Raw genomic sequence first — 25,559 nt, 5'->3', positions numbered from 1 at the left:
CACACCTGGCAGCCTCAGTAGCCACCCCGATGCGGAAGGAGTGTGAGGCGAATTGCCTACTATCCAACCCTGCCGCCCCAATGCATTTCCGAGACACTGCAACGAACTGAAACCTGGATAAAAAAGTCCTATCCTCATGCACAAACAACGGCCCATCCCCAACCGGACGACTTAGCAAAAATTCCTCAACCACTTGAACCGAGCAAATTCCCGACCCTGGTAGCCGGAACAGCTGCACTTTTACCCCTTTTCCTGTCTGATCTGTCTTGGACCTGCATAGTTTTAGCAACACCCTATCCCGTTTTACTTCCACATCCTGCATCCTCAAACCCCCTGCTACTTGTGTTGCTGGACTCACCAACTCACCCACCCGAAAACGCTCCAAAAAAACGCAATAGAAAAAACTGCTTTGAACAAAATTACTTCATAACCCGACTTACATACCCCACCTAGGTTATTACACATTACCTGCAGCATTGAAAAACACACCGGCCTCCTCGAATCCTTCTTAGCATGACTCTTCCTATAACCTTTTAGGGCCTGTTTTACCCAGAAATCCTTGTTAAAAACAGTCAAGCCCTGCAGCTCAAATAAAAAGGCCAACCCCGCCAACTTCCGCTCAGTTGCGGACACTGAACCACCTCCCTCCATGTGTCGCAACACAAAATACACTACCAACAACCTCAAGTCCAGCCCTCCCAGGCCAGCATCCGCCAGCCGTGTAAATGTAGCCCATTCTGACCACACTTTACAATATGCCGCCCATGTCGCCCCACTCACCGATTTCCTGATCCATCCTGTGGCGATTCCGATACCATCTCCCAAAGCCACCCCGGACAAGGAATCCCCTCTGCTTCCACAGCGGGCGCCAGCTCCCTGAATCTGTCCCACTGGAACCGAGACAAGGAGTCAGCCAACGTATTATCAATGCCCGGGATATGAACAGCATATAGAAAAACATTAAGTTGTAAACACCTCAACACCAGGTGGCGCAACAACCGTATTACCGGCTGGGATGATGCCGATAGCCGATTGACGACCTGAACCACCCCCATATTGTCACAATTCAAGCGTATTTTCCTTGTCAAAAGAAGTTTATTGAGTATACAATGTTATAAAGATACATAAAGTAAGTTTACAAGGATCTATAAAGTAAGCTCATTGTTTTACAGTAGGGTTTATATAGGTAAATATCATGAAATTTCAAATATTAAACACTGGGTTCACGTAAACCTAAATTAAAGATATATATCATTTCCTTAGTTACTTTTGTAGGTATTTAAATGATTTATACCTACTATACATATTGTTTACAAGTAGAGTGTATATAGGTCAAATAAATTCTGATAATGAGCTTTAATCGTAAGATGGAGAAAAGGAAAGAGAAAGAAGAAAAAGGGTTGAAAGGTAGAGGTATGGTCCACAAGGTTGTCCCGCTCGTCAGTTTATTATTCTTTTTAGTTCTCTTTGAAGCCTTAGAATGGGTGTCTCTGTAGGTCATTTAATCTGTTACCATGGCAACAGGACAGAGTCATTGAAGTTTGACAGGAACCTTTGTTTTATCCAAGGATGCCAAAGTTTTTCAAATTTTGGAATTTGATTTTGATCGATGGCTACCATCTTAGCATGGGACATTGTATTATTCATTCTGTGAATTGTTTCTGCTAGTACCAATGTAGGAGATTTCCATGCCTTGGCCACTGTTTGTTTTGCAGCCGTTATTAGTTGGATCATAAGTTTGAATTGAGAGAGTGTTAACCATTCCGGTTTTAGATTAAGTAAAGTTAAATATGGATCTGGTTGTATTATTTTTTTAAATATTTTAGATGCAATCACGAAGACTTCCTTCCAGAAGGTTTGGATTACTGGGCACGTCCACCATATGTGTAAATATGTGCCTATTTCTGGGCATCCTCGAAAACAAAGAGCTGAGGTATTAGGTGAATATTTTGCCACTCTAGCGGGTACAAGGTACCAGCGAGTTAGGACTTTATAATTTGTCTCCAGTGCTAAGATGTTGGGTGAAGATGACTTAGATGTGAGCCATATGTTAGACCAGTCCGTGTCTTCTAAAGTTCGTCCCAGGTCCTCCTCCCACCTCTGAACGTAAGAGGGTCTATTAAGATTTGGTACTCCATATAGTTGATTATAAAGTGATGAAATTGTACCTTTAGCAAATGGATCTTTTGTGCAGATTGATTCAAAAATGGATAATTGGGATAATGGTGTATCCCCCTTTAGGAATGGTGTATAGAAATTTTTGATTTGGAGATATCTAAATATCTCAGAGTTTGGTAGATCATAATTTTCTCTAAGCGATGGGAATGAAAGGAATGATTTAGATGCTATGAAGTCATTTAGTGTCTGAATGCCTGATGTTGTCCAAGCTTTAAAAGAATTTGGGTAGATCCATGCCGGATAAAAGGCCGGATTTCTGATAAAAGAAAGGAGAGGATTGTGTGGAGATTGTAACTGATATTTGGTTTTTAGTTTATCCCAGAGAGATAAGAAGTGTTTAGTTATGGGATTATGAATTTTAAAGCAGTCTTTAGGATCAAGCCATAATAAATTTGATATTAATAGAGGGTCATTTTCTGAAGCCTCTATAAATACCCATAATGGGATTTCCTGTTTTGCATGGTATTTGGACAGACTGGCCAAATGTGCCGCTCTGTAGTAGTTAGTAAAATTAGGGTATCCCAGGCCTCCTTTATTTTTGGGAAGATGTAGTATGTGTATAGGTATACGTGGTTTAGAAGAGCCCCATATAAACGAAGTTGCTCTTTTTTGTACTATTCTCAAAAAATAGGAAGGAATTGGAATAGGGAGGACTCTGAATAGATAAAGCAATTTGGGTAGAATAGTCATTTTGATTGCATTAATCTTCCCCATTCAGGATAAAGGAAGTTGCGACCATTGTTTTATTAGATTTGTGATCTGTCTTAATACAGGAGGATAATTGGTTGAGAATAAGTCAGAATGAGAGGCTGTTAAATGAATTCCAAGATATGGGATTGATTTTTCTGCCCATGTGAATGGGAGTGCAGCCCTAGCCGGGATCAATTCCATGTTTGTGAGTGAAATATTAAGCACTAGGCATTTCTTAGGATTAACCATAAGGCCGGATAGGGCTGCAAATCCATCAAGAGCTGGTATTAAGTTAGGACCAGAGACCTGTGGTGATGATAGAAAAAGTAATATATCGTCTGCAAATATACATAATTTGTGTGTAATACCTCCAACTTCAATGCCAGTTATAGTTTGGTTTGTTCTGATATATTGGGCCATGGGTTCGAGTATAAGGGCAAATAATAAGGGAGATAATGGGCAACCCTGTCGGGTACCTCTTTCGATATTAAAGGCTTCAGATTTGTATCCAGCATATTTTATATAGGCTTTGGGTTTATTATATAATGCTTTGATCCATTTTAAAAAGTGGGGTCCAAAACCCCATTTTTGTAATGAATATTGCATATATTGCCAGGATACTGTGTCAAATGCCCTCTTAATATCGAGAGATAGAAAACATAAAGGGATTTTCCGTTTTTTAGCAATATGTGCCAATAACACTGCCCTGCGTATATTATCGTCTGCCTGTCTATTTGGCATGAAACCTACTTGATCTCTATGTATTAATTTTCCTATAATGCTATTGAGGCGTTTTGCTATTATTTTTGCTAATAATTTAATATCGAGGTTTAACAGAGAGATAGGCCGATAATTCACACAGGAAGTATCATCAGAAAGGGGTTTTGGGATCATACAAACAATTGCCATTAGTGTTTCTTGCCGAAAAGAATGTCCATCTAGAAGTTTGTTAAAAGTTTCAGTGAGAATGGGAGAGAGTATTTCTGAGAATGTTTTATAGTATAAAGCCGAGTAGCCGTCTGGGCCTGGTCTTTTGTTAAGTTTTAGGTCTTTTATGGCGTTAGCAACTTCATCTATAGTTATAGGCTCATCCAAACTGCTTTTTTGATTCTGAGATAACTCAGGTAAGGTTATTTTTGAGAAGAAGGATTCAGCCTCTGTAGGATTAAATTCATTGTTTGTCTTGTATAAAGTTGCGAGATGTGAGTGAAATTTATGGACTATTTTAACTGGATTACAAGTGTAAACATTTTTTGATAATTTCAAACGTATTGGTTTGAAAGATTTGTTAGTTGAATTTAATGCCCGAGCCAAATATGTACCTGGTTTGTTTGTATTCATGTAGAAATTGTGTTTGGAGCGTTTGAGGGATTTATCAACTGACTCAGTGAGAAATAGATCATATTCCAATCTAGATTTTTCCAGATGAGATTTTGTACTCTGAGATGGATTATCTTGAAATGATATGTAGGCTGCATTAAAATTGAGTTCTAGTTTTTTTGCTAGATTTTTGCGTTCCCGTTTAAATAGTGCCATTTGTCTTCCCACAGTGTTATTGGGGAGATGTCTGTTGTATTATTAATTGATATGTATTCCTTTAAAGCTTGTTCAATGGCCATCTGATGTAGTGGGTGTTTGAGCATTATGTCCGGTAAGTACCACGTTGGGTCATGCGCTTTTGGTATGGCTGAGGCTATAGTAGTGTATACTGCATTATGGTCAGACCACGGAATCAGAATTATATCTGATGCAATAATTTCTGGTATCATTCCTATTGTTAGAAAAATATGATCTATTCTGGTGAAGGTTTGATGAGGGTGCGAGAAATAAGTGAATTTCTTTTTCATTGGGTTACTTTCTCTCCAGGAATCTACCAGATTGTATTTGGAAAGAAGTTGAGAAAAAGGTAATCTAGAGGTTATTTTGGATGGTGTAAAAGGTGATTTATCTAGAAATGGGAGGAGGACCTGGTTCGAATCCCCACACATTATCACTGTTCCTATTTTGTGTGTATTAATCACTTGTAATATATGTGAGAGGAATGGTGTAGGTTGTTTGTTAGGAGCGTAGTAGGAAATCACCGTGATTGCTGTATCCATTATATAACCCATGAGTATCAGGTATCTACCTTCTAGGTCTTTAATTTCTGATGATAAGGTGAATGGTGTGGATCGGTGAAATGCAATTAGAGTTCCCCTTTGCTTGGTACAGGCAGAAGCCGTGTAAATTTGTTGATAAAAAGGAGAAATATATTTTGGAGTAGAATCTTTGGTGAAGTGTGTTTCTTGGAGGCATACTATGTGAGCCTTCTTGTTATGGAAAGTACGGAAGGCTTTGGTCCTTTTTTGAGGGACATTTATTCCCTGAACATTCAGGGAAAGTATATTCAGTGGTGCCATGGCAATAGATCAAATAGTTTTGACTTACTTTTTGTTATGCAGAGCTGACTGCGCAGATCAACCTGTGTGGACTGAAGAGATGAATAGATAGAAAAGAAACCAGTGAATTCTGGAGTAAAGAGTAAACAAAAAACATATGAGATTAGATGATAATTGTATAAATTATTTTTTGCAAGTAATCACAATTTACCCGTAAAGGGAATTAATATCTCTCTCAGGGGAATAAGTGCCTTCATCACACTCCCACATAATATGGTTGGGAGAATGAGGAGGGCTAATGGGGGTACACGGATCTTCCGCTTACAGGAGAGAAGTGCTATGTCAAAAGACATCAAAATGATGTTTCATTAGTTGGAGTGCAGAATATAGTTTTTGTTGAAATTATTTATTCCAGGGTGGTTGTATATGGTTAGTCTTGCCCTAGGCTAAATAATTCAGTTAGAAAGGTATTGTTAATAACTTTGGTAATGATGAAGATAGTTTGAATTATTTTGGGATTTTAACCCTTTTAGAGTAAACAATTACATATTTTATTCATATGTAACTGTTTAGATATGTTAACTCATAAAATTGAGGTTGTATTGCTTCAGATTAGAATAAACAAAAACATAATTCTAGGAACTAGTTAGGTAATAATATATTTGTTTTAAGAAAAGAAAGAAAAAAAAAAAAAACAAAAGCTTCCATTACTTCTGGATTATTGAACATATTTGTCCTAAAAAGTAATAAATCTATTGTTATTACCTGATAATATATAACTGAACAAGAATTTCCTTATTTCACTTATATATTCTAAGGCTATATGAATCAGAAGTAATAAGAAATATAACTGGAATGTAACATGATCCCACACAGTGTGTGACTATCAGAATGTAGTTACATTCAGTTATAAATATAGGTTTTTTATAGAGAACCATCTCTTAGTATAATAAATGAAGAGATATCAGTCCATTGAATCTTCTTGGTCCATGGATGATGTGGCATAACGGCCTCTTTTGTGAGAATGATGATTCCCATTTTGTTCTGGAATTTTCTGGGTGCTGCCTGAAGGTGAAGATGATGCCATTCTTCTGCGTGTGGGAGTGTTGCTGCTTGTGGGTTCTGTCAGATTCAAACTTGGCACAAGATATAGAGCAACCCATTGGCAGACACCGATTGATGTAAAATTCCCCCTGCCAACAGCAACCCAACAGCCAAAAACTGTCCGGATGTACTGGGAGCAAACGGAATGCCGACTCAATGTCCGATTTTGCCATGAGCGCCCCCTGACTGTAATGCCTCACCCATCCCACTGCTGCATCGAACAATGTGTACGACACTGTACAATCCTCAGGATTGATACCATCATTCACAGATGCCCCTTTTGGAAACGAGAGGTGGTGAATAAGGCGAAACTTATTCAGTTCCTTCTTAGGCACCACTCCCAACGGTGACACTACCAAATCCTGTAGCGGCTTAGTTGCAAAAGGCCCACTCATGCGCCCCAACGCAACCTCCTTGGCCAGTTTCTCTGAAACCACCCCAGGATTCTGCAATGCTGACCGTAAATTCTTGGTCAGAGGTATAGCTGCCAGAGAGCATGGGATTCTGAAACCCACTGAAAAACAATCACCCAACACCTTCGCTGCCTCTTTATCCGGATACCTATTTAAGAAAGGCCGCATCCTTACCTCCATCACCGGCGTTGTCCCTCTTCTGAGCAGGCTCCCCTGGCTTCTTTCCTTTTTTGAAGCAGTGTGACAAAGCGTGGTTCCCCCCACATCCTGAACATTCATGTTTAAAACGACAGGATCCCCCAAACTTGCAGGATCCTTCGTTAAACTGCCAACACACCCCAAATTTTTTCCCGGCCGGGAGTCCAGAGGTGGACGATCCCCCGGCCCCCCCATGAAAAGGCTGGTTTGGTACCCTGGCGGAAGACATCAAATGCATCCATAAGCTGATATCCTTATGGTCCCACCTAAGAGCCGGCCTAACCGCCCTTCTTTGCCTAAATTGCTCATCATAACGAAGCCACGCAGTGCCCCCATACACCCTATGTGCCTCACCGATGGCATCCATGTAGCAAAACAATGCCGAGCATTGGTTCTTCTCACCTATTACACTCGCCATAATGGTGAATGCCTGTAACCAATTCCCAAAAGTCCTAGGGATCAACCGATACCTCCGCTTCTCCTCGTCCTCTTTTTTGAATCGTCCGGCTTCACCCTGTCTAAGTTGAACTTCTCCAGCGGTAACAAGGAGAAAATTTCAACATACTCACCTTTTACGATCTTTTCACAAACATCTTGTTTTAAATGTGCCCCCAGCGGGCCCTCATAGCAGACATAGACTTTGCTTTTCGCTGCATCTGCTATCCTGACCACATCCTTCCTGACCTCCACCGCAGATTGCCCCGTGATGGTATTTCCCGACACCCCTGCGTCTGATGTGGCAACAGCTTCACCCCCTGTCCCCGGGGTCCCCCCAGTACCCGACTTCTCAACCTGTCCTCCAACCCACGGTGCCACTATTGCTGGCACCGTCTGGTTGGTTGCAAATCGCTGAACCAAATCCCTTAATTCCCCCAGTAACTCCTGCAACGGTCCCCCTGTCCCGGAGGCGACAGGCTGAACGCCTGTCCCCCCTAGGCCAGGCGGTCCCCCCGCCGTGGCCCCCACAGCTCCCCCAGGAGACCTCGTGGCCCCTCTATCCCCCATACCTAACAAATTACCACCATCATCATTAATAACAAGATCAGGTAAAACATGTGACTTACCAGGCTGACTGGGTCTGCTCCCCATCGCCACTGCACTGGACCCTCCAGATGGCGCGATATCCTGGCGCACATCCTCATCCGATCCTGACAATTCTCCTTCTGACCGTACCTCCGTGGCCTGGAGCATCGGCGTGAGTGACCTCCCAGGCGAAGCCTGTCTGGAGGCTGTGGATTTCCATCTTGTGGCTGTTCTCCCCCTCTCCATGCGACCACCGACTGCCGTGCCCTGCTGTCCCCCACTGTTGGCTCCTCTGCTGGCCCCTGGTCCTCTCCTTCTGTCTTCTCCTGGCTCCAATCTTCTGCTTGACACTGAAGGGCTGCCAGCAGCATCAGGTAGCTGACCTCCAGCCGTGGCCCCCGCTCCTCCCCGGTCGGATCTCCCCCCTAGCAGATGCCTGTGCTGCGGGGGGGATCGTGCTACCGATGTCCTGTCTTCTGGGTGTCAATGCTCGGGCGCCATTACGGCCCGAAGCCCCGCCCCCGAGCTCCGCCATTGCTGAGGATTCCGTCCGGTCCCCCCAGGGGTGGCGGCGGCCACCCGTTTTGCTGGGGGAGCCGACGGGTCCATTCCCGGGCTCCTATTAGGGCAAGCTGTTCGGCTTGAGGGGCCTGGTGAAAAACGCTCAGGCGGCCAAGACCGCCTGGCGCGTGGCGTCGCTTCCCCCCCGCGCTGGACCCCCCCGCCTCGTCCGAAGGCAATGCCGCTACCTGTGCCTGTAGCCAGTCCTGCCCTCTTGTAGCCGCCGCCGTTCGCAGCCGTGCTAGAATCAAATTTATGTCTGCCGTGCTGCTGCAAAACTGCTTCTCTCCCCCTGTGTCTGTGTCCAACTTCCCCTTTGTCTGTCTCTTCACACTGCTCCTGCCCAAACCCCGCCTATTCCTTTTATATCACTCCACCCCCTAAGTTAACTTCAATCCCCTCCCTCTTACTTCCATTTACTTTTAACCCTCCGTTGTCTCCAGTTCCACCTTGTCATGCCCAGCCCTTCATTACCATTCCATACTTCCATTATCATTCTGGGCCTCCCTCTCTCCATGGAGCACTGAAAGCTCTGCTATGGCCTTCCCTGAACTGCAGCATAAAGGTGGGCCACCAGACCCACCTCTTCTTCCTTGTTTTATCTGCATCCTCAGTTTGCAGAGGTGTGGCCAAACATATTAAAAGTTCTGATGCCTAGTCTAAACCACATTGAAGTCAATAAGAGCTGAATCTGTCAAATCAATTTTCTCCAATTTAAGGCTAATAGCCAGTGGATTGGCAAAAGAAGTGCATGGGGAACTGCCCCAGGGGACTTTCACCATTGCAAATACAATTTTGCAGAGCAGTGACTTTAATATTGCTGAGAGTGCAACATTAAAAATGCCCCTAAACCCGACAGGCAAGTGATGCATTTGTGAACAAAGTAATATAGCAAAACTGATATTTTTACGAAGGAAAAGAGAAAAGGCCATTACAATGTCGTTATTTCAAGCTTCCCTGCAAGCTTCCTTTGTTTTATAAATAATGTGTAGGGGTTAAGAGTAACGGTGGAAGCTTGAGAATGGATGTCATCAGGGAGAAGTTTCTGCTGGGCAAAGTTACATAGGGAAGTGGTCCCAATGCTTTGGTGCTGCCAAGGAGGAGAGGCAAGAGGGAAGATGGCTAAAAGATGTATAATTGTGCTCTGCACTTAAATAACTGTTAAAGAATGTTTAACCTTTCATATGGCGTTCTACACTAAAGATTCTGATAGTATGGTCAGATATTGGCACCAAGTTGTACCAGTCCAACTCCTCTTCTCCTTTTGATTAGAACACTCATTCAACTGTTTTGTAGCCACCATATGTCTCCTGGTTAGAGGCCCACACACAAATTCCTAGCCCTGTGACTAACACTTAATAAAGGAATGTCCACACATGAATGCATTTTCAGCACTTTACTGCACCTTCACATCTTTACATTATTTCCCATGCCATTTCACATTTGACATACTATCAGAATCTTCAGAGCAGAATGCAATGTGAAAGGTTAAACATTCTTTAGCAGTTATTTCAGTGCAGAGCACAAGTACACATCTTTTAGCCATCTTCCCTACTGATGAAGAGTCATCGGTTGGTAGGACGCAGGCAGGCGGCACTCACAGCTTTCTGCTTTGCTGACAATAGTACATATAGTTGCAGGAGAGAGCCATGCGGGGTGTGCTCCCTCTCTCCTTGCAGAGTCGCACTGCATGGGAGTTAACATAACACCCTGGTTGAAAAATCCTGATCTATACCACCTCTCCTGGAAATTCAGCCCACAAAGGGCCCCTTAGCTCATCTCAGTGAAGGTCTATATCTTGGCATCCCTAGGGAGGGATTTCTCTAAAAGGGAGCTAACACCTGCTTATAACTTTTCCCTTACCATACCAAAATTGCAACAGAGTCATCTAACGGTAAATAAGCAAACTGCATCTGCTACCAAATGAGGTGGGGCCCACACCCCCAAATACATACCAGATTCTTATCAAGGGTGTGCATCACAGAGAAAGTAGGTAACACACAGACAACAACCGTACAACCACAAATGACCTTCGTCTGACAGAGCTAATCCCCCACCCCAAAAATTCCTCCTCCTACAGAGTGGCAGAGAAAGAGGCTGTTGCAGATGAGCAGCTATAACTTAACAAGGAGTGGAGAAGTCCACTGCCGCTAGAATTGTATGGCTGTGTAAATCCCCTCACCTCCTCCTCTGATATTATATGGATGTGCAGGGCAGTGGTGACGTTTTAGGATGTTGGGGCGCCAGACCCGCCCCTCCTTTTTGACCCCTCCCACTTATAAGCCCAATCCCTATAGCATCCACCCACTCCGTCCCCTGTATTCCACTTGCTTCCACCTATAGTGTCAGGAGTATACAGCTCAGCATCATATGACAAAGTATACAGCCCCAGAATCACAGGACAGAGTATACAGCCCAAACTCACAGCAGAGTATACAGCCCAGAATCACAGCAGAGTATACAGCCCAGAATCACAGCAGAGTAGGGATGAGCCGAACACCCCCCGGTTCGGTTCGCACCAGAACCCGCGAACGGACCGAAAGTTTGCACGAACGTTAGAACCCCATTGACGTCTATGGGACTCGAACGTTCGAAATCAAAAGTGCTCATTTTAAAGGCTAATTTGCATGGTATTGTCCTAAAAAGGGTTTGGGGACCCGGGTCCTACCCCAGGGGACATGTATCAATGCAAAAAAAACTTTTAAAAACGTCCGTTTTTTCGGGAGCAGTGATTTTAATGATGCTTAAAGTAAAAAAAAAAAAAGTGAAATATTCCTTTAAATATCGTACCTGGGGGGTGTCTATAGTATGCCTGTAAAGTGACGCGTGTTTCCCATGTTTAGAACAGTCCCTGCACCAAATGTCATTTTTAAAGGAAAAAATCTCATTTAAAACTGCTTGCGGGTTTAATGTCATGTCGGGTCATGGCAATATGGATGAAAATCAGTGAGACAAACGGCATGGGTACCCCCCAGTCCATTACCAGGCCCTTTGGGTCTTGTATGGATATTAAGGGGAACCCCGCACCCAAATTAAAATAAGGAAAGGTGTGGGGCCACCAGGCCCTATATACTCTGAACAGCAGTATACAGGCGGTGCAAACAAGACAGGGACTGTAGGTTTGTTGTTAAGTAGAATCTGTTTGTAATTTTGAACATTTTTAACGTGTTTAGCTCCAGCCAAAAAATCTTTTCTAAGCTTTTTGGAAAACATAGGGAAGGGTTATCACCCCTGTGACATTTGTTTTGCTGTCTTTCCTCCTCTTCAGAAGATTTCACCTCACTTTTTTGTCCCAATGAAAAATGTTTTTTGAAAATTTGGGTTTTTTTGTGGAACAAGGATTGGAAAGCATCAGTGGAAAGGAGAAATTGTTTTCCCATATTAACTCTTACAGGAGAGAATTTCCCTTCCTAGGGGTAGATTTCATCTCACTTCCTGTTGTCTCCTTCCGTTTGCAAGTAGGAGTCGTTTGTAAGTTAGATGTTTGAAAGTAGGGTCCTGCCCTATATACTCAGCAGAAATTTGGGCCTTAGGTATTGCTGTGGCCACAACACTGTAAGCCCTCACAGGGCCCTGCTGTGAAATATTAGATCAAGAATTGTAATTACATGCCCCTGTTGAACAGGAGCTGAAAAATTAGGCCTTAGGCACTGGTGCTGGTGCCACAACACTGCAACCCCTCACAGACACTCTAGTTGGAACGCAGGAATGAGCCCTGCTGCAAAGTATTGCTTCAAAAATTGTAATTACACGCCCCTGTTAGACAGGGGCAGAAAAATTGGGCCTTAGGCACTGGTGCTGGTGCCACAACACTGCAACCCCTCACAGACACTCTAGTTGGAACGCAGGAACGAGCCCTGCTGCAAAGTATTGCATCAAAAATTGTAATTACACGCCCCTGTTAGACAGGGGCAGAAAAATTGGGCCTTAGGCACTGGTGCTGGTGCCACAACACTGCAACCCCTCACAGACACTCTAGTTGGAACGCAGGAACGAGCCCTGCTGCAAAGTATTGCATCAAAAATTGTAATTACACGCCCCTGTTAGACAGGGGCAGAAAAATTGGGCCTTAGGCACTGGTGCTGGTGCCACAACACTGCAACCCCTCACAGACACTCTAGTTGGAACGCAGGAACGAGCCCTGCTGCAAAGTATTGCATCAAAAATTGTAATTACACGCCCCTGTTAGACAGGGGCAGAAAAATTGGGCCTTAGGCACTGGTGCTGGTGCCACAACACTGCAACCCCTCACAGACACTCTAGTTGGAATGCAGGAACGAGCCCTGCTGCAAAGTATTACATCAAAAATTGTAATTACACGCCCCTGTTAAACAGGGGCTGAAAAATTGTGCCTTAGGCACTGCTGGTGGCGCCCAGAACCAAAAATGTTCTTACAAGCTATCAGCGTGATGATTGAGGAGCAAGAGGATAATTACTCAGGGATAGTCACTCAGCATCAGCATAGGCAGTCTTTGAAGGGATCTGAGATTTCAAAAAAAATTATTCGGTTACATCAGCATCAGGTGCTTGGTAGCTGGTGGTGATCCAAGACTCATTCATTTTTATGAAGGTCAGCCGATCGACCGAGTCGGTGGACAGACGCACCCTGTGATCGGTTACCACGCCTCCAGCAGCACTGAATGTGCGTTCCGAAAGAACGCTGGATGCAGGACAGGCCAGTAGCTCAATTGCATACTGTGCAAGCTCTGGCCAGTGATCCATCCTCAAGACCCAGTAACCCAGAGGATTTTCGGTGGGAAAGGTGTCCAAGTCAGATCTTGCCCCTAGGTATTCCTGCACCATGTAAAACAGACGCTGGCGATGGTTGCTGGAACCGATCATACCTTGGGGCTGCGGACCAAAAAATTGTCTGAACGCATCGGTCAGACGGCCACCTTCTCCACCGCTCCTTCTTTGACTGACCGAAGCCTCAGCAACACGTTGACCAGAAACAGGTGTTTGTAACCTCCCAGTCTCTGGGAACGCATTGCACAGACCTTTCTGCAAGGCCTCCCGAAGATGTTTCATCCTCTGCTCCCTCTGCGATGGCAAGATAAGGTCCGCAACCTTACCCTTGTAACGTGGATCAAGGAGGGTTGCCAGCCAGTATTGGTCCTTCTCCTTGATACCACGAATACGAGGATCCTTACGCAGGCTTTGCAGGATCAGGGAGGCCATGCAGCGTAGGTTTGCTGAGGCATTTGGTCCGGAGTCCTCTGGGTCACTAAGGACAACAACGTCCGCAGCCACCTCCTCCCAGCCACGTACAAGTCCATGTGTTCCTTGGGACTGATCCCTTAAAGACTGCTGCTGATGCTGAGTGCCAGGCTCCACCTCCATACTGACACAATTTTCCTCCTCCTCCTCCTCCTCCTCGTCCTCTTCCTGTGTGATCGGCGGGCACGCAGGAACACTGTCTGGATAAAGGGGGCCTTGAGAGCTAAGGAAGTCCTCCTCTTCCTGCCTCTGTTCTGCCTCAAGTGCCCTGTCCATTATTCCACGCAGCGTGTGCTCCAACAGGTGGACAAGGGGGACAGTGTCACTGATGCATGCACTGTCAGTGCTCACCATCCTCGTGGCCTCCTCGAATGGTGACAGGACAGTGCATGCATCCCTGATCATGGCCCACTGGCGTGGGGAAAAAAAACCAAGCTCCCCTGACCCTGTCCTGGTGCCATAGTCGCACAGGTACTCATTGATGGCCCTCTGCTGCGTGTGCAGCCGCTGCAGCATGGCCAACGTTGAGTTCCACCTGGTGGGCATGTCACAGATTAGGCGGTTCTTGGGCAGGTTAAACTCCTTTTGGAGGTCCGTCAGCCGAGCACTGGCATTATATGACCGGCAGAAATGCACACAGACTTTCCTGGCCTGCCTCAGGACATCCTGTAAGCCGGGGTACCTGCCCAAGAACCGCTGCACCACCAAGTTAAGGACGTGAGCCAAACAGGGCACATGGGTCATTTGTCCCTGTCGGAGGGCAGAGAGGAGGTTGGTGCCATTGTCGCAAACCACCATTCCTGCCTTAAGTTGGCGTGGCGTCAACCACCTCTGAACCTGCCCCTGCAGAGCTGACAGAACCTCTGCCCCAGTGTGGCTCCTGTCCCCCAAGCACACCAGCTCAAGCACCGCATGGCATCTTTTGGCCTGTGTACTTGCGTAGCCCCTTGAACGCCTACGGAGCACCGCTGGTTCCGAGGAAGAGGCCATGGAGGAAGAAGAAGAGGAGGGGGTGGAGGAGAGAGGTGTGTCACAATCAGCATTTTGGAGGCGTGGTGGCGGAACAACCTCCAACACTACTGCACCTTGTCCTGCATCCTTCCCAGCTGCCAGCAGAGTCACCCAATGCGCCGTGAAACTTAGGTAACGTCCCTGTCCATGCCTGCTGGACCATGAGTCAGCGGTAATATGCACCTTACCGCTGACCGCCCTGTCCAGCGAGGCATGGACATTGCCTTCCACATGGCGGTAGAGAGCCGGAATCGCCTTCCGTGAGAAAAAGTGGCGTTTGGGTACCTGCCACTGAGGAACCGCACATTCCACAAACTCACGGAAGGGGGCAGAGTCTACCAACTGAAAAGGCAGCAGTTGAAGTGCTAGCAATTTTGCCAAGCTAGCATTCAACCGCTGGGCATGTGGATGGCTGGGAGCAAACTTCTTTCGGCGGTGCAGCAGCTGGGGCAGGGAAATTTGCCTGGTACAATCTGACGTCGGTGTACCAAAAGCAGATTACCCACAAGTACTTGACTGTGACACACCTAATTCTACACCTTCATTCCTCTCACTGCAGGTCTCAGAGAGGACTGAAGGTCTAGTGGGGTTGGAAATCTCAGCTGATGAGGAGCAAGGAGAGATCCTCTTTGTTCTTTGGTGTGGGTCTTTTAGATACGCTTGCCAACGAACTGCATGGCAGGTCAACATATGTCTGGTCAAGCATGTGGTACCCAAGCGGGAGATGTTTTGGCCACGCGAGATACGCTTGAGACATATGTTGCAAATAGCAGCGGTGCGATCTGATGCACTCGTCTCAAAAAAGGCCCACACCAAAGAACTTTTTGAATAACGTGCAGAGACTGCAGCGCCCTGCACATGTGGAGCTTTGGGGTGTGATGCAGTCAATGTGCTGCCCTTAGGCTGGCCCCTGGAGGGCATCCTGCCTCGTTGGTGATGTGCCGCCGCCTCCTCCTCCTCCTCCTCCTCCTCTCTCCTATCAGGCACCCACGTTGAGTCAGTGACCTCATCATCCCCTCCCTCCTCATCACTGGAGCAAACCTGGCAGTATGCTGCAGCAGGGGGAGCATGACTGCCAGATTGCTGTCCTTCTTGGGCACCCCCTCTGTCCATGCTCATGTTACTGCCTTCATCGAGCTCAGTATCGTCATCAGAGCCTTCCAAACGCTGGGCATCCTCCTGGAGCATGTACCCAACACTGTGGTCAAACAGTTCGAGGGAATCCTCATGAGGACATGGTGGAGCTAGGGAAGGAGTCACTGATGACATTGAGCTGAGGGAAGAGGCCGCTGCTTTGCCAGACAAAGCACCCTGGGCATGGGTGAGAGAGGATGAGGAGGATGAGGACGGCTTGGTCATCCACTCGACCAAGTCTTCCGCATGTTGCGGCTCAACACGGCCAGCTGCCGAAAAAAAGGCCAAGCGTGTCCCATGGCCACGTGCTGATGAGGATGCACCGTCTCCACGACCAGCACTAGACACAGAGCCTGCTTGCCCTCTCTTATTGGCTTGTGACTGTCTGCCTCTCCTTCTTGGCCTTCCAGACATACTAATGGCCTGTAGCTGCACTAAGCTGGGATAGAACACCTGTAATTTTCTTCAGGTAGCTTTATATACTGTAACCAGACAAGCCTGCCTGTCAGTAGGAAGATAACAGGAACGGATCTAGCTGAACACTGTGAGCAGGACGCACTGTACTAAATGTAAATAGTCTAGCTGCCTGACCGTGGTACTAATAGGATCAAATAGAACACCTGTAATTTTCTTCAGGTAGCTTTATATACTGTAACCAGACAAGCCTGCCTGTCAGTAGGAAGATAACAGGAACGGATCTAGCTGAACACTGTGAGCAGGACGCACTGTACTAAATGTAAATAGTCTAGCTGCCTGACCGTGGTACTAATAGGATCAAATAGAACACCTGTAATTTTCTTCAGGTAGCTTTATATACTGTAACCAGACAAGCCTGCCTGTCAGTAGGAAGATAACAGGAACGGATCTAGCTGTACACTGTGAGCAGGACGCACTGTACTAAATGTAAATAGTCTAGCTGCCTGACCGTGGTACTAATAGGATCAAATAGAACACCTGTAATTTTCTTCAGGTAGCTTTATATACTGTAACCAGACAAGCCTGCCTGTCAGTAGGAAGATAACAGGAACGGATCTAGCTGAACACTGTGAGCAGGACGCACTGCACTAAATGTAAATAGTCTAGAAGATAACAGGAACGGATCTAGCTGAACACTGTGAGCAGGACGCACTGCACTAAATGTAAATAGTCTAGAAGATAACAGGAACGGATCTAGCTGAACACTGTGAGCAGGACGCACTGCACTAAATGTAAATAGCAGGAACGGATCTAGCTGAACACTGTGAGCAGGACGCACTGCACTAAATGTAAATAGCAGGAACGGATCTAGCTGAACACTGTGAGCAGGACACACTGCACTAAATGTAAATAGCAGGAACGGATCTAGCTGAACACTGTGAGCAGGACGCACTGCACTAAATGTAAATAGCAGGAACGGATCTAGCTGAACACTGTGAGCAGGACGCATTGCACTAAATGTAAATAGTCTAGAAGATAACAGGAACGGATCTAGCTGAACACTGTGAGCAGGACGCACTGCACTAAATGTAAATAACAGGAACGGATCTAGCTGAACACTGTGAGCAGGACGCACTGCACTAAATGTAAATAGCAGGAACGGATCTAGCTGAACACTGTGAGCAGGACGCACTGCACTAAATGTAAATAGCAGGAACGGATCTAGCTGAACACTGTGAGCAGGACGCACTGCACTAAATGTAAATTGCAGGAACGGATCTAGCTGAACACTGTGAGCAGGACGCACTGCACTAAATGTAAATAGTCTAGAAGATAACAGGAACGGATCTAGCTGAACACTGTGAGCAGGACGCACTGCACTAAATGTAAATAGCAGGAACGGATCTAGCTGAACACTGTGAGCAGGACGCACTGCACTAAATGTAAATAGTCTAGAAGATAACAGGAACGGATCTAGCTGAACACTGTGAGCAGGACGCACTGCACTAAATGTAAATAGCAGGAACGGATCTAGCTGAACACTGTGAGCAGGACGCACTGCACTAAATGTAAATTGCAGGAACGGATCTAGCTGAACACTGTGAGCAGGACGCACTGCACTAAATGTAAATAGTCTAGAAGATAACAGGAAAGGATCTAGCTGAACACTGTGAGCAGGACGCACTGCACTAAATGTAAATAGCAGGAACGGATCTAGCTGAACACTGTGAGCAGGACGCACTGCACTAAATGTAAATAGTCTAGAAGATAACAGGAACGGATCTAGCGGAACACTGTGAGCAGGACGCACTGCACTAAATGTAAATAACAGGAACGGATCTAGCTGAACACTGTGAGCAGGACGCACTGCACTAAATGTAAATAGCAGGAACGGATCTAGCTGAACACTGTGAGCAGGACGCACTGCACTAAATGTAAATAGTCTAGATAGAAGATAACAGGAACGGATCTAGCTAAACTGAATACAGTGTATATATATATATGCAACACCTGGGATGCATATATATACACAATACACTGTAAGTGCAGCTAACTGACTGACTGTTCTGCCTAATTTATCTAACTCAAATCAAATGACACTGTCTCTCTCTCTCTCTATCTCTCAGCACACCGGAACACACACTACACAGGGCCGCCGTGCAGGCGGCCTTATATAGTGTGGGGTGTGTACTAAATCCCCTGAGCCATAATTGGCCAAAGCCACCCTGGCTTTGGCCAATTACAGCTCTCTCTACTGACGGCGCTGTGATTGGCCAAGCATGCGGGTCATAGTGCATGCTTGGCCAATCATCAGCCAGCAATGCACTGCGATGCCGCAGTGAATTATGGGCCGTGACGCGCCACACGAATTTGGCGCGAACGGCCCATATCGTTCGCAATTCGACGAACGATCGAACAGCCGACGTTCGAGTCGAACATGGGTTCGACTCGAACACGAAGCTCATCCCTACAGCAGAGTAAACAGCCCAGACTCACAACAGAGTAAACAGCCCAGACTCATAGCAGAGTATACAGCCCAGACTCACAGCAGAGTATACAGCCCAGAATCACAGCATACTGATCACCACTGTTCACATCATTGATTATCATCACATTGCATCACTGATCATCATCTCATTACTGATCACCAATGATCACATCATCAATGAACATCACATTGCTGGAACACAGTGTGCCCTTGTACACCTTGTGCCCCCTAGAGTCCATGAGGTTATATCTATACAGGCTCTTATGTGACAGCCCAATAACCTGTAGTACATAGACAGGACTGTAATCACCACAGGCACTGTCTGCCCGGACACCTCCCTATCAGAGGACTTGTCTGCTGTTGCTGGGCCCAGTCAGTTGCTGGGACAAGGACTTTGGGGGAGTCCTGAGTCGGAACTGTCCAGCACCCTGTCACCCTTCTTCATGTCCAGCAACTCAGGGACATCCTGCAAGGCTAGCCTGCCAACCATAGTTGCCCATGCTTCAGGCTGGGATGGAAGTGTCAGTGTAGAGAGGAGGGAGGGCTGTGAATAAAAAGCTCAGTTCGAGCTGTGCATTCCATTGAGCTGCTGACATCACTTCCGGTTTATCACTGGCCAGGGAAACCGAAAGTGATATCGTAACTCGGAGGGAAAGCACTGCCCATGTCAGAGGGTGGTGCCAAACAAGAACAATGCATCCATAGTGATACTACGGACGGAAGTGTTCCGGCGCAATGGATTGCGCCACAAGGCAGGTCAGAACCCTGCAAATGAAGTGTCTTGTCTGCAATCTCGTGATTGCATAGATGTTGCACTTCCCATAGTGCACTTAAGGACATTTTTTTTTTAAAGGGCCTTTTTTTAAAAATGATTTATTTACTTTTTTTGTGACTGCCTGGGGGGGGGAATGGGTGTCGCCCGTGCGCCCCTATGGATGGGCAGCCACTGGTGCAGGGCAGAGAGGGTTCTGTGTAAGCCACCAGAAAAGATGCTGCTCTGTCACTTGTGAACACAGAAACTGGTAGAGGAAGAGATTATTGCAGAAAACTTCCTCTACTGGCTTCTGTATTTGAAAGTGACAGCAGTTAAAGGTGAGCACAGGGCCAGTCTCAGGAGTTCTGCCTACAAAATATAATATATATATATATATATATATATATACACTATTTTACCAAAAGTATTGGGACACCTGCCTTTGCACGCACATCAATTTTAATGGCATCCCAGTCTTAGTCTATAGAATTCAATATTGAGTTGGCCCACCTTTTGCAGCTATACCTCTTCTTGGATGGCTGTCTACAAGGTTTAGGAGTGTGTCTATGGAAACGTTTGACCATTCTTCCAGAAGCACATTTGTGAGGTCAGGCACTGATGTGGATGAGAAGGCCTGGCTTGCAGTCTCCGCTTTAATTCATCCCAAAAGTGTTCTATTGGGTTGAGGTGGGAACTCTGTGCAGGTCAACTACCTCCACCCAAAACTCGCTTGGAAAGTTCCCAGGTATGTACATAGATAGATAGATAGCAAATGTATTAATTTATTTTTATTTTCCAGAACAATGTCATGATAAAATGCCACTAAACAACTTCATGTGTCCAAGCTGCTATGTGAATACATCTACTGATGGCTGCAAAAGCAATGGAATGGTATTGTGCTGTGGGAATGAATTTGAGTGTTTGAAGTATAGGTCACTTGTTCAGCTGTCCGGTATGTATCTATCGCAATTATGATTCTATTGTGATTACCACATAAACAGTATCGCACAACATTTTTGTAAATATTTTATTACATCTTTTCATGTGATAACACTGAAGAAATTACACTTTGCTGCAATGTAAAGTAGTGAGTCTACAGCTTGTATAACAGTGTAAATTTGCTGTCCCCTCAAAATAACTCAACACACAGCCATTAATGTCTAAACCGCTGGCAACAAAAGTGAGTACACCCCTAAGTGAATATGATCAAATTGTGCCCAATTAGCCATTTTCCCTCCCCGATGTCATGTGACTTGTTAGGTGTTACAAGGTCTCAGGTGTGAATGGGGAGCAGGTGTGTTAAATGTGATGTTATCGCTTTCACTCTCTCATACTGGTCACTGGAAGTTCAACATGGCACCTCATGGCAAAGAATTCAGAGGATCTGAAAAAAAGAATGTTCTTTCTACATAAAGATGGCCTAGGCTATAAGAAGATTGCCAAGACCCTGAAAATGAGGTGCAGCACGGTGGCCAAGACCATACAGTGGTTTAACAGGACAGGTTCCACTCAGAACAGGCCTCGTCATGGTCAACCAAAGAAGTTGAGTGCACGTCTTCAGCGTCATATCCAGAGGTTGTCTTTGGAAAATAGACGTATGAGTGCTGCCAGCAAAGCTGCAGAGTTTGAAGGGGTGGGGAGGTCAGCCTGTGAGTGCTCAGATCATACGTCGCACACTGCATCAAATTGGTCTGCATGGCCGTTGTCCCAGAAGGAAGCCTCTCCTAAAGATGATGCACAAGAAAGCCCACAAAAAATTTGCTGAAGACAAGTAGACTAAGGACATGGATTACTGGAACCTTGATCTGTGGTCTGATGAGACCAAGATAAACTTATTTGGTTCAGATGGTGTCAATCATGTGTGGCGGCAACCAGGTGAGGAGTACAGAGATAAGTGTCTTGTCTACAGTCAAGCATGGTGGTGGGAGTGTCATGGTCTGGGGCTGGATGAGTACTGCCGGCACTGGGGAGCTACAGTTCCTTGAGGGAACCATGAATGCCAACATGTACTGTGCAATTAATGTCTAAACCACTGGAAACCAAAGTGAGTACACCACGAAGTGAAAATGGGCCAAATTTGCAATTTTCCCTCCCTAGAGTCATGTGACTTATTAGTGTTACAAGGTCTCTGGTGTGAATGAGGAGCAGGTGTGTTAAGTTTGGTGTCATTGCTCTCACTCTCTCATACTGGTCACTGGAAGTTCAACGTAGCACCTCATGGCAAAGAATTCAGAGGATCTGAAAAAAAGGATGTTCTTTCTACATAAAGATGGCCTAGGCTATAAGAAGATTGCCAAGACCCTGAAAATGAGCTGCAGCACAGTGGCCAAGACCATACAGTGGTTTAACAGGACAGGTTCCACTCAGAACAGGCCTTGCCATGGTCGACCAAAGAAGTTGAGTGCACATCCTCAGCGTCATATCCAGAGCTTGTCTTTGGGAAATAGACGTATGAGTGCTGCCAGCATTGCTGCAGAGGTTGAAAGGGTGGGGGGTCAGCCTGTCAGTGCTTAGACCATACGCCGCATGCTGCATTAAATTGGTCTCTATGGCTGTCATCCCAGAAGGAAGCCTCTTCTAAAGATGATGCACAAGAAAGCCTGTAGTTTGCTGAAGACAAGCAGACTAAGGACATGGATTATTGGAACAATGTCCTGTGGTCTGATGAGACCAAGATAAATGTATTTGATTCAGATGGTGTCAAGCGTGTGTAGCGGCAACCAGGTGAGGAGTACAAAGACAAGTGTGTCTTGCCTACAGTCAAGCATGTCATGGTCTGGGGCTGCATGAGTGCTGCCAGCACTGGGGAGCTTCAGTTCATTGAGGGAACCATGAATGCCAACATGTACTGTGACATACTAAAGCCGAGCATGATCCCCTCCCTTCGGAGACTGGGCCGCAGGGCAGTATTCCAACATGGTAACAACCCCAAACACACCTCCAAGATGACCACTGCCTTGCTAAAGAAGCTGAGGGTAAAGGTGATGGACTGGCCAAGCATGTCTCCAGACCTGAACCCTATTGAACATCTGTGGGGCATCCTTAAATGGAAGGTGGAGGAGCGCAAGGTCTCTAACATCCACCAGCTCCGTGATGTCGTCATGGAGGAGTGGAAGAGGACTCCATTGGCAACCTGTGAAGCTCTGGGGAACTCCAGGCCCAAGAGGGTTAAGGCAGTGCTGGAAAATAATGGTGGCCACACAAAATATTGACACTTTGGGCCCAATTTGGACATTTTTACTTAGGGGTGTACTCACTTTTGTTGCCAGCGGTTTAGACATTAATGGTGTGTTGAGTTATTTTGAGGGCACAGAAAATGTATACTGTTATACAATCTGTACGCTCACTACTTTACATTGTAGCAATGTGTAATTTCTTCAGTGTTGTCACATGAAAAGATAGAATAAAATATTTACAAAAATGTGAGGGGTGTACTCACTTTTGTGAGATACTTTATATGGAGCAATGTACTCCTTGCCATACATTTTGATTCACTTTAAGGTTCATTGACCATAAGAATGGTATAAGGCTCCAAAGATCCCCTTTACTTTAAGGTGCAACACAGAGTTCCTTTGCCTACTTAAATGAAATAAATATTAAATGAACCCTGTATATAGTTTAGACTGCATATGTACAATATTTTACATAGAAACTACATTTAAAAAAAAAAAAATCAAGCAATCACGAACACATTTTTGCTACTATTGAACATTAAACAAATGATCCTTCCCTTTTCATCCTCTTTTATCCCTATCTGGATTTTAGAATTCTACATACTGTATGTGATAGGAAAAGGGAATGATCCCTCCTGTCTCCTCTGTCTCAAGTCACTTGAACCGTCCAATCATGTAAGGAATTTCCCATGTTTTAAAGGTACAAATCCCTCCAAAGCAATCATTTCTAGTGGGTTAATTTACCCTATATTGTTTCACTCAATGAAGAGTCCATCAGTCAGATCTCCTTACTATAATTTAAGGATCTGTCCCTGCCCACCTTGATGTAGTTCCAGCTTGGAACAACCAAATCCTAAAACAAAAATGAAAAATATTGCAGCTTACTAATCCTTAGATGTGATGGTTGCATTATTTTCCTTTTTTCAGGGGTTTTCTCCTATTTTTACCTGGGGATCCTTCAAGTAACAAATTACCTGTCTTAGGGTGACAAGGTTCAGAGCAAATCAAGTTTAGCAACATTATTCACTGTACCCTATTTAGAAGTATTTGGTAAAAATAAAATCTTATCTTGATTTGCAGATGGTAAGAAAGTACCAATGTCAATACAAGGCTGCATTACAGAAGGTGGTTGTAAAATAGGGCTTGGAGTTGTAGTCGGAGGAAAGCAATTAGAAGCAATAGAGATGACGTGTACCCCTGCAATACCAGTTGATCCTGCTAGAAAAAAAACAACCAACGCAGCTGCAAGCCAAGCTTGATCTTATGTTAGGACTTTGATGCATGTGTAAAACGTCATAAGCTTTGGTTGCTTTAGAAACAATGACAACTGAAACAGCATTGAGATGTATCAAACTGTAGATGTGCTAAATGCATGTTAATAAAATCTTTAACTCATCATCAGTGTTACTTTGTTTTTTCAAAGACAATCTGCATTTGTCATTATTACACACAGTAATTGGTATATGCAATACACTGCACAATGCCATTGCCTTAATGATGTGTCATGAAGAAACAACTCCCGCAGAATTAATTCCCGCATCGGTCAGCCAGCAGCTCTGCCATCTGTTGTTGTAGGTGCTTTCCTCTTAATTTTTGGCACTTGACACATTTGTGGAGTATGAATGATATACACAGGGGCGTAACTAGAAATGGCAGGGCCCCATAGCAAAATGTTGTATGGGGCCCCCCTGCAAGCAGCCCCCCCCCCCACAGCTGCCCTAGTGTCAATGTAGCGTGACCTGTGCCACATACAGCGTGACCTGTGCCCAATGCAGCGTGACCTGTTCCCAATACAGCGTGACCTGTGCCCAATACAGCGTGACCTGTGCCCCATACAGCGTGACCTGTGCCTAGGGATGAGCCGAACACCCCCCTGTTCGGTTCGCACCAGAACATGCGAACAGGAAAAAAGTTCGTTCGAACATGCGAACACCGTTAAAGTCTATGGGACACGAACATGAATAATCAAAAGTGCTAATTTTAAAGGCTTATATGCAAGTTATTGTCATAAAAAGTGTTTGGGGACCTGGGTCCTGCCCCAGGGGACATGGATCAATGCAAAAAAAAGTTTTAAAAACGGCCGTTTTTTCAGGAGCAGTGATTTTAATAATGCTTAAAGTCAAACAATAAAAGTGTAATATCCCTTTAAATTTCGTACCTGGGGGGTGTCTATAGTATGCCTGTAAAGGGGCGCATGTTTCCTGTGTTTAGAACAGTCTGACAGCAAAATGACATTTTGAAGGAAAAAACTCATTTAAAACTACCCGCGGCTATTGCATTGCCGACAATACACATAGAAGTTCATTGATAAAAACGGCATGGGAATTCCCCAAAGGGGAACCCCGAACCAAAATTAAAAAAAAAATATGACGTGGGAGTCCTCCTAAATTCCATACCAGGCCCTTCAGGTCTGGTATGGGTATTAAGGGGAACCCCGGCCAAAATTAAAAAAAAAAAATGACGTGGGGTTCCCCCTAAATTCCATACCAGACCCTTCAGGTCTGGTATGGATTTTAAGGGGAACCCCGCGCCAAAAAAAAAAAAAAAAAACGGCGTGGGGTCCCCCCAAAAATCCATACCAGACCCTTATCCGAGCACGCAACCTGGCAGGCCGCAGGAAAAGAGGGGGGGACGAGAGTGCGGCCCCCCCTCCCTCCTGAACCGTACCAGGCCACATGCCCTCAACATTGGGAGGGTGCTTTGGGGTAGCCCCCCAAAACACCTTGTCCCCATGTTGATGAGGACAAGGGCCTCATCCCCACAACCCTGGCCGGTGGTTGTGGGGGTCTGCGGGCGGGGGGCTTATCGGAATCTGGAAGC

General features: G+C 45.5%; 1 protein-coding gene across 3 annotated transcripts in view; it reads left to right on the top strand.

The window, feature by feature from the left end:
• Positions 1 to 24,135, top strand: part of LOC141110621 (uncharacterized) — a 36,595-nt gene extending 12,460 nt beyond the window's left edge. Inside the window, exons 4-6 of one of the 3 annotated variants that reach the window (XM_073602061.1) lie at positions 20,366 to 20,518; positions 23,332 to 23,439; positions 23,820 to 24,135. In XM_073602061.1, the coding sequence (XP_073458162.1) occupies positions 20,366 to 20,518; positions 23,332 to 23,439; positions 23,820 to 23,998 (440 nt within the window). In that variant the 3' untranslated portion in view covers positions 23,999 to 24,135. The remainder of the gene's footprint in view (positions 1 to 20,365; positions 20,519 to 23,331; positions 23,440 to 23,819) is intronic. The other 2 variants (XM_073602063.1, XM_073602062.1) reach the window with 2 other exon arrangements.
• The last annotated feature ends 1,424 nt before the right edge of the window (positions 24,136 to 25,559 follow it).

This window comes from Aquarana catesbeiana, linkage group LG10 (assembly GCF_042186555.1).
Source record: "Aquarana catesbeiana isolate 2022-GZ linkage group LG10, ASM4218655v1, whole genome shotgun sequence".
Lineage (NCBI taxonomy): Eukaryota > Metazoa > Chordata > Amphibia > Anura > Ranidae > Aquarana > Aquarana catesbeiana.
Note: the sequence above shows the minus strand (reverse complement) of the source record. Positions and strands in the feature narration are given on the sequence as shown.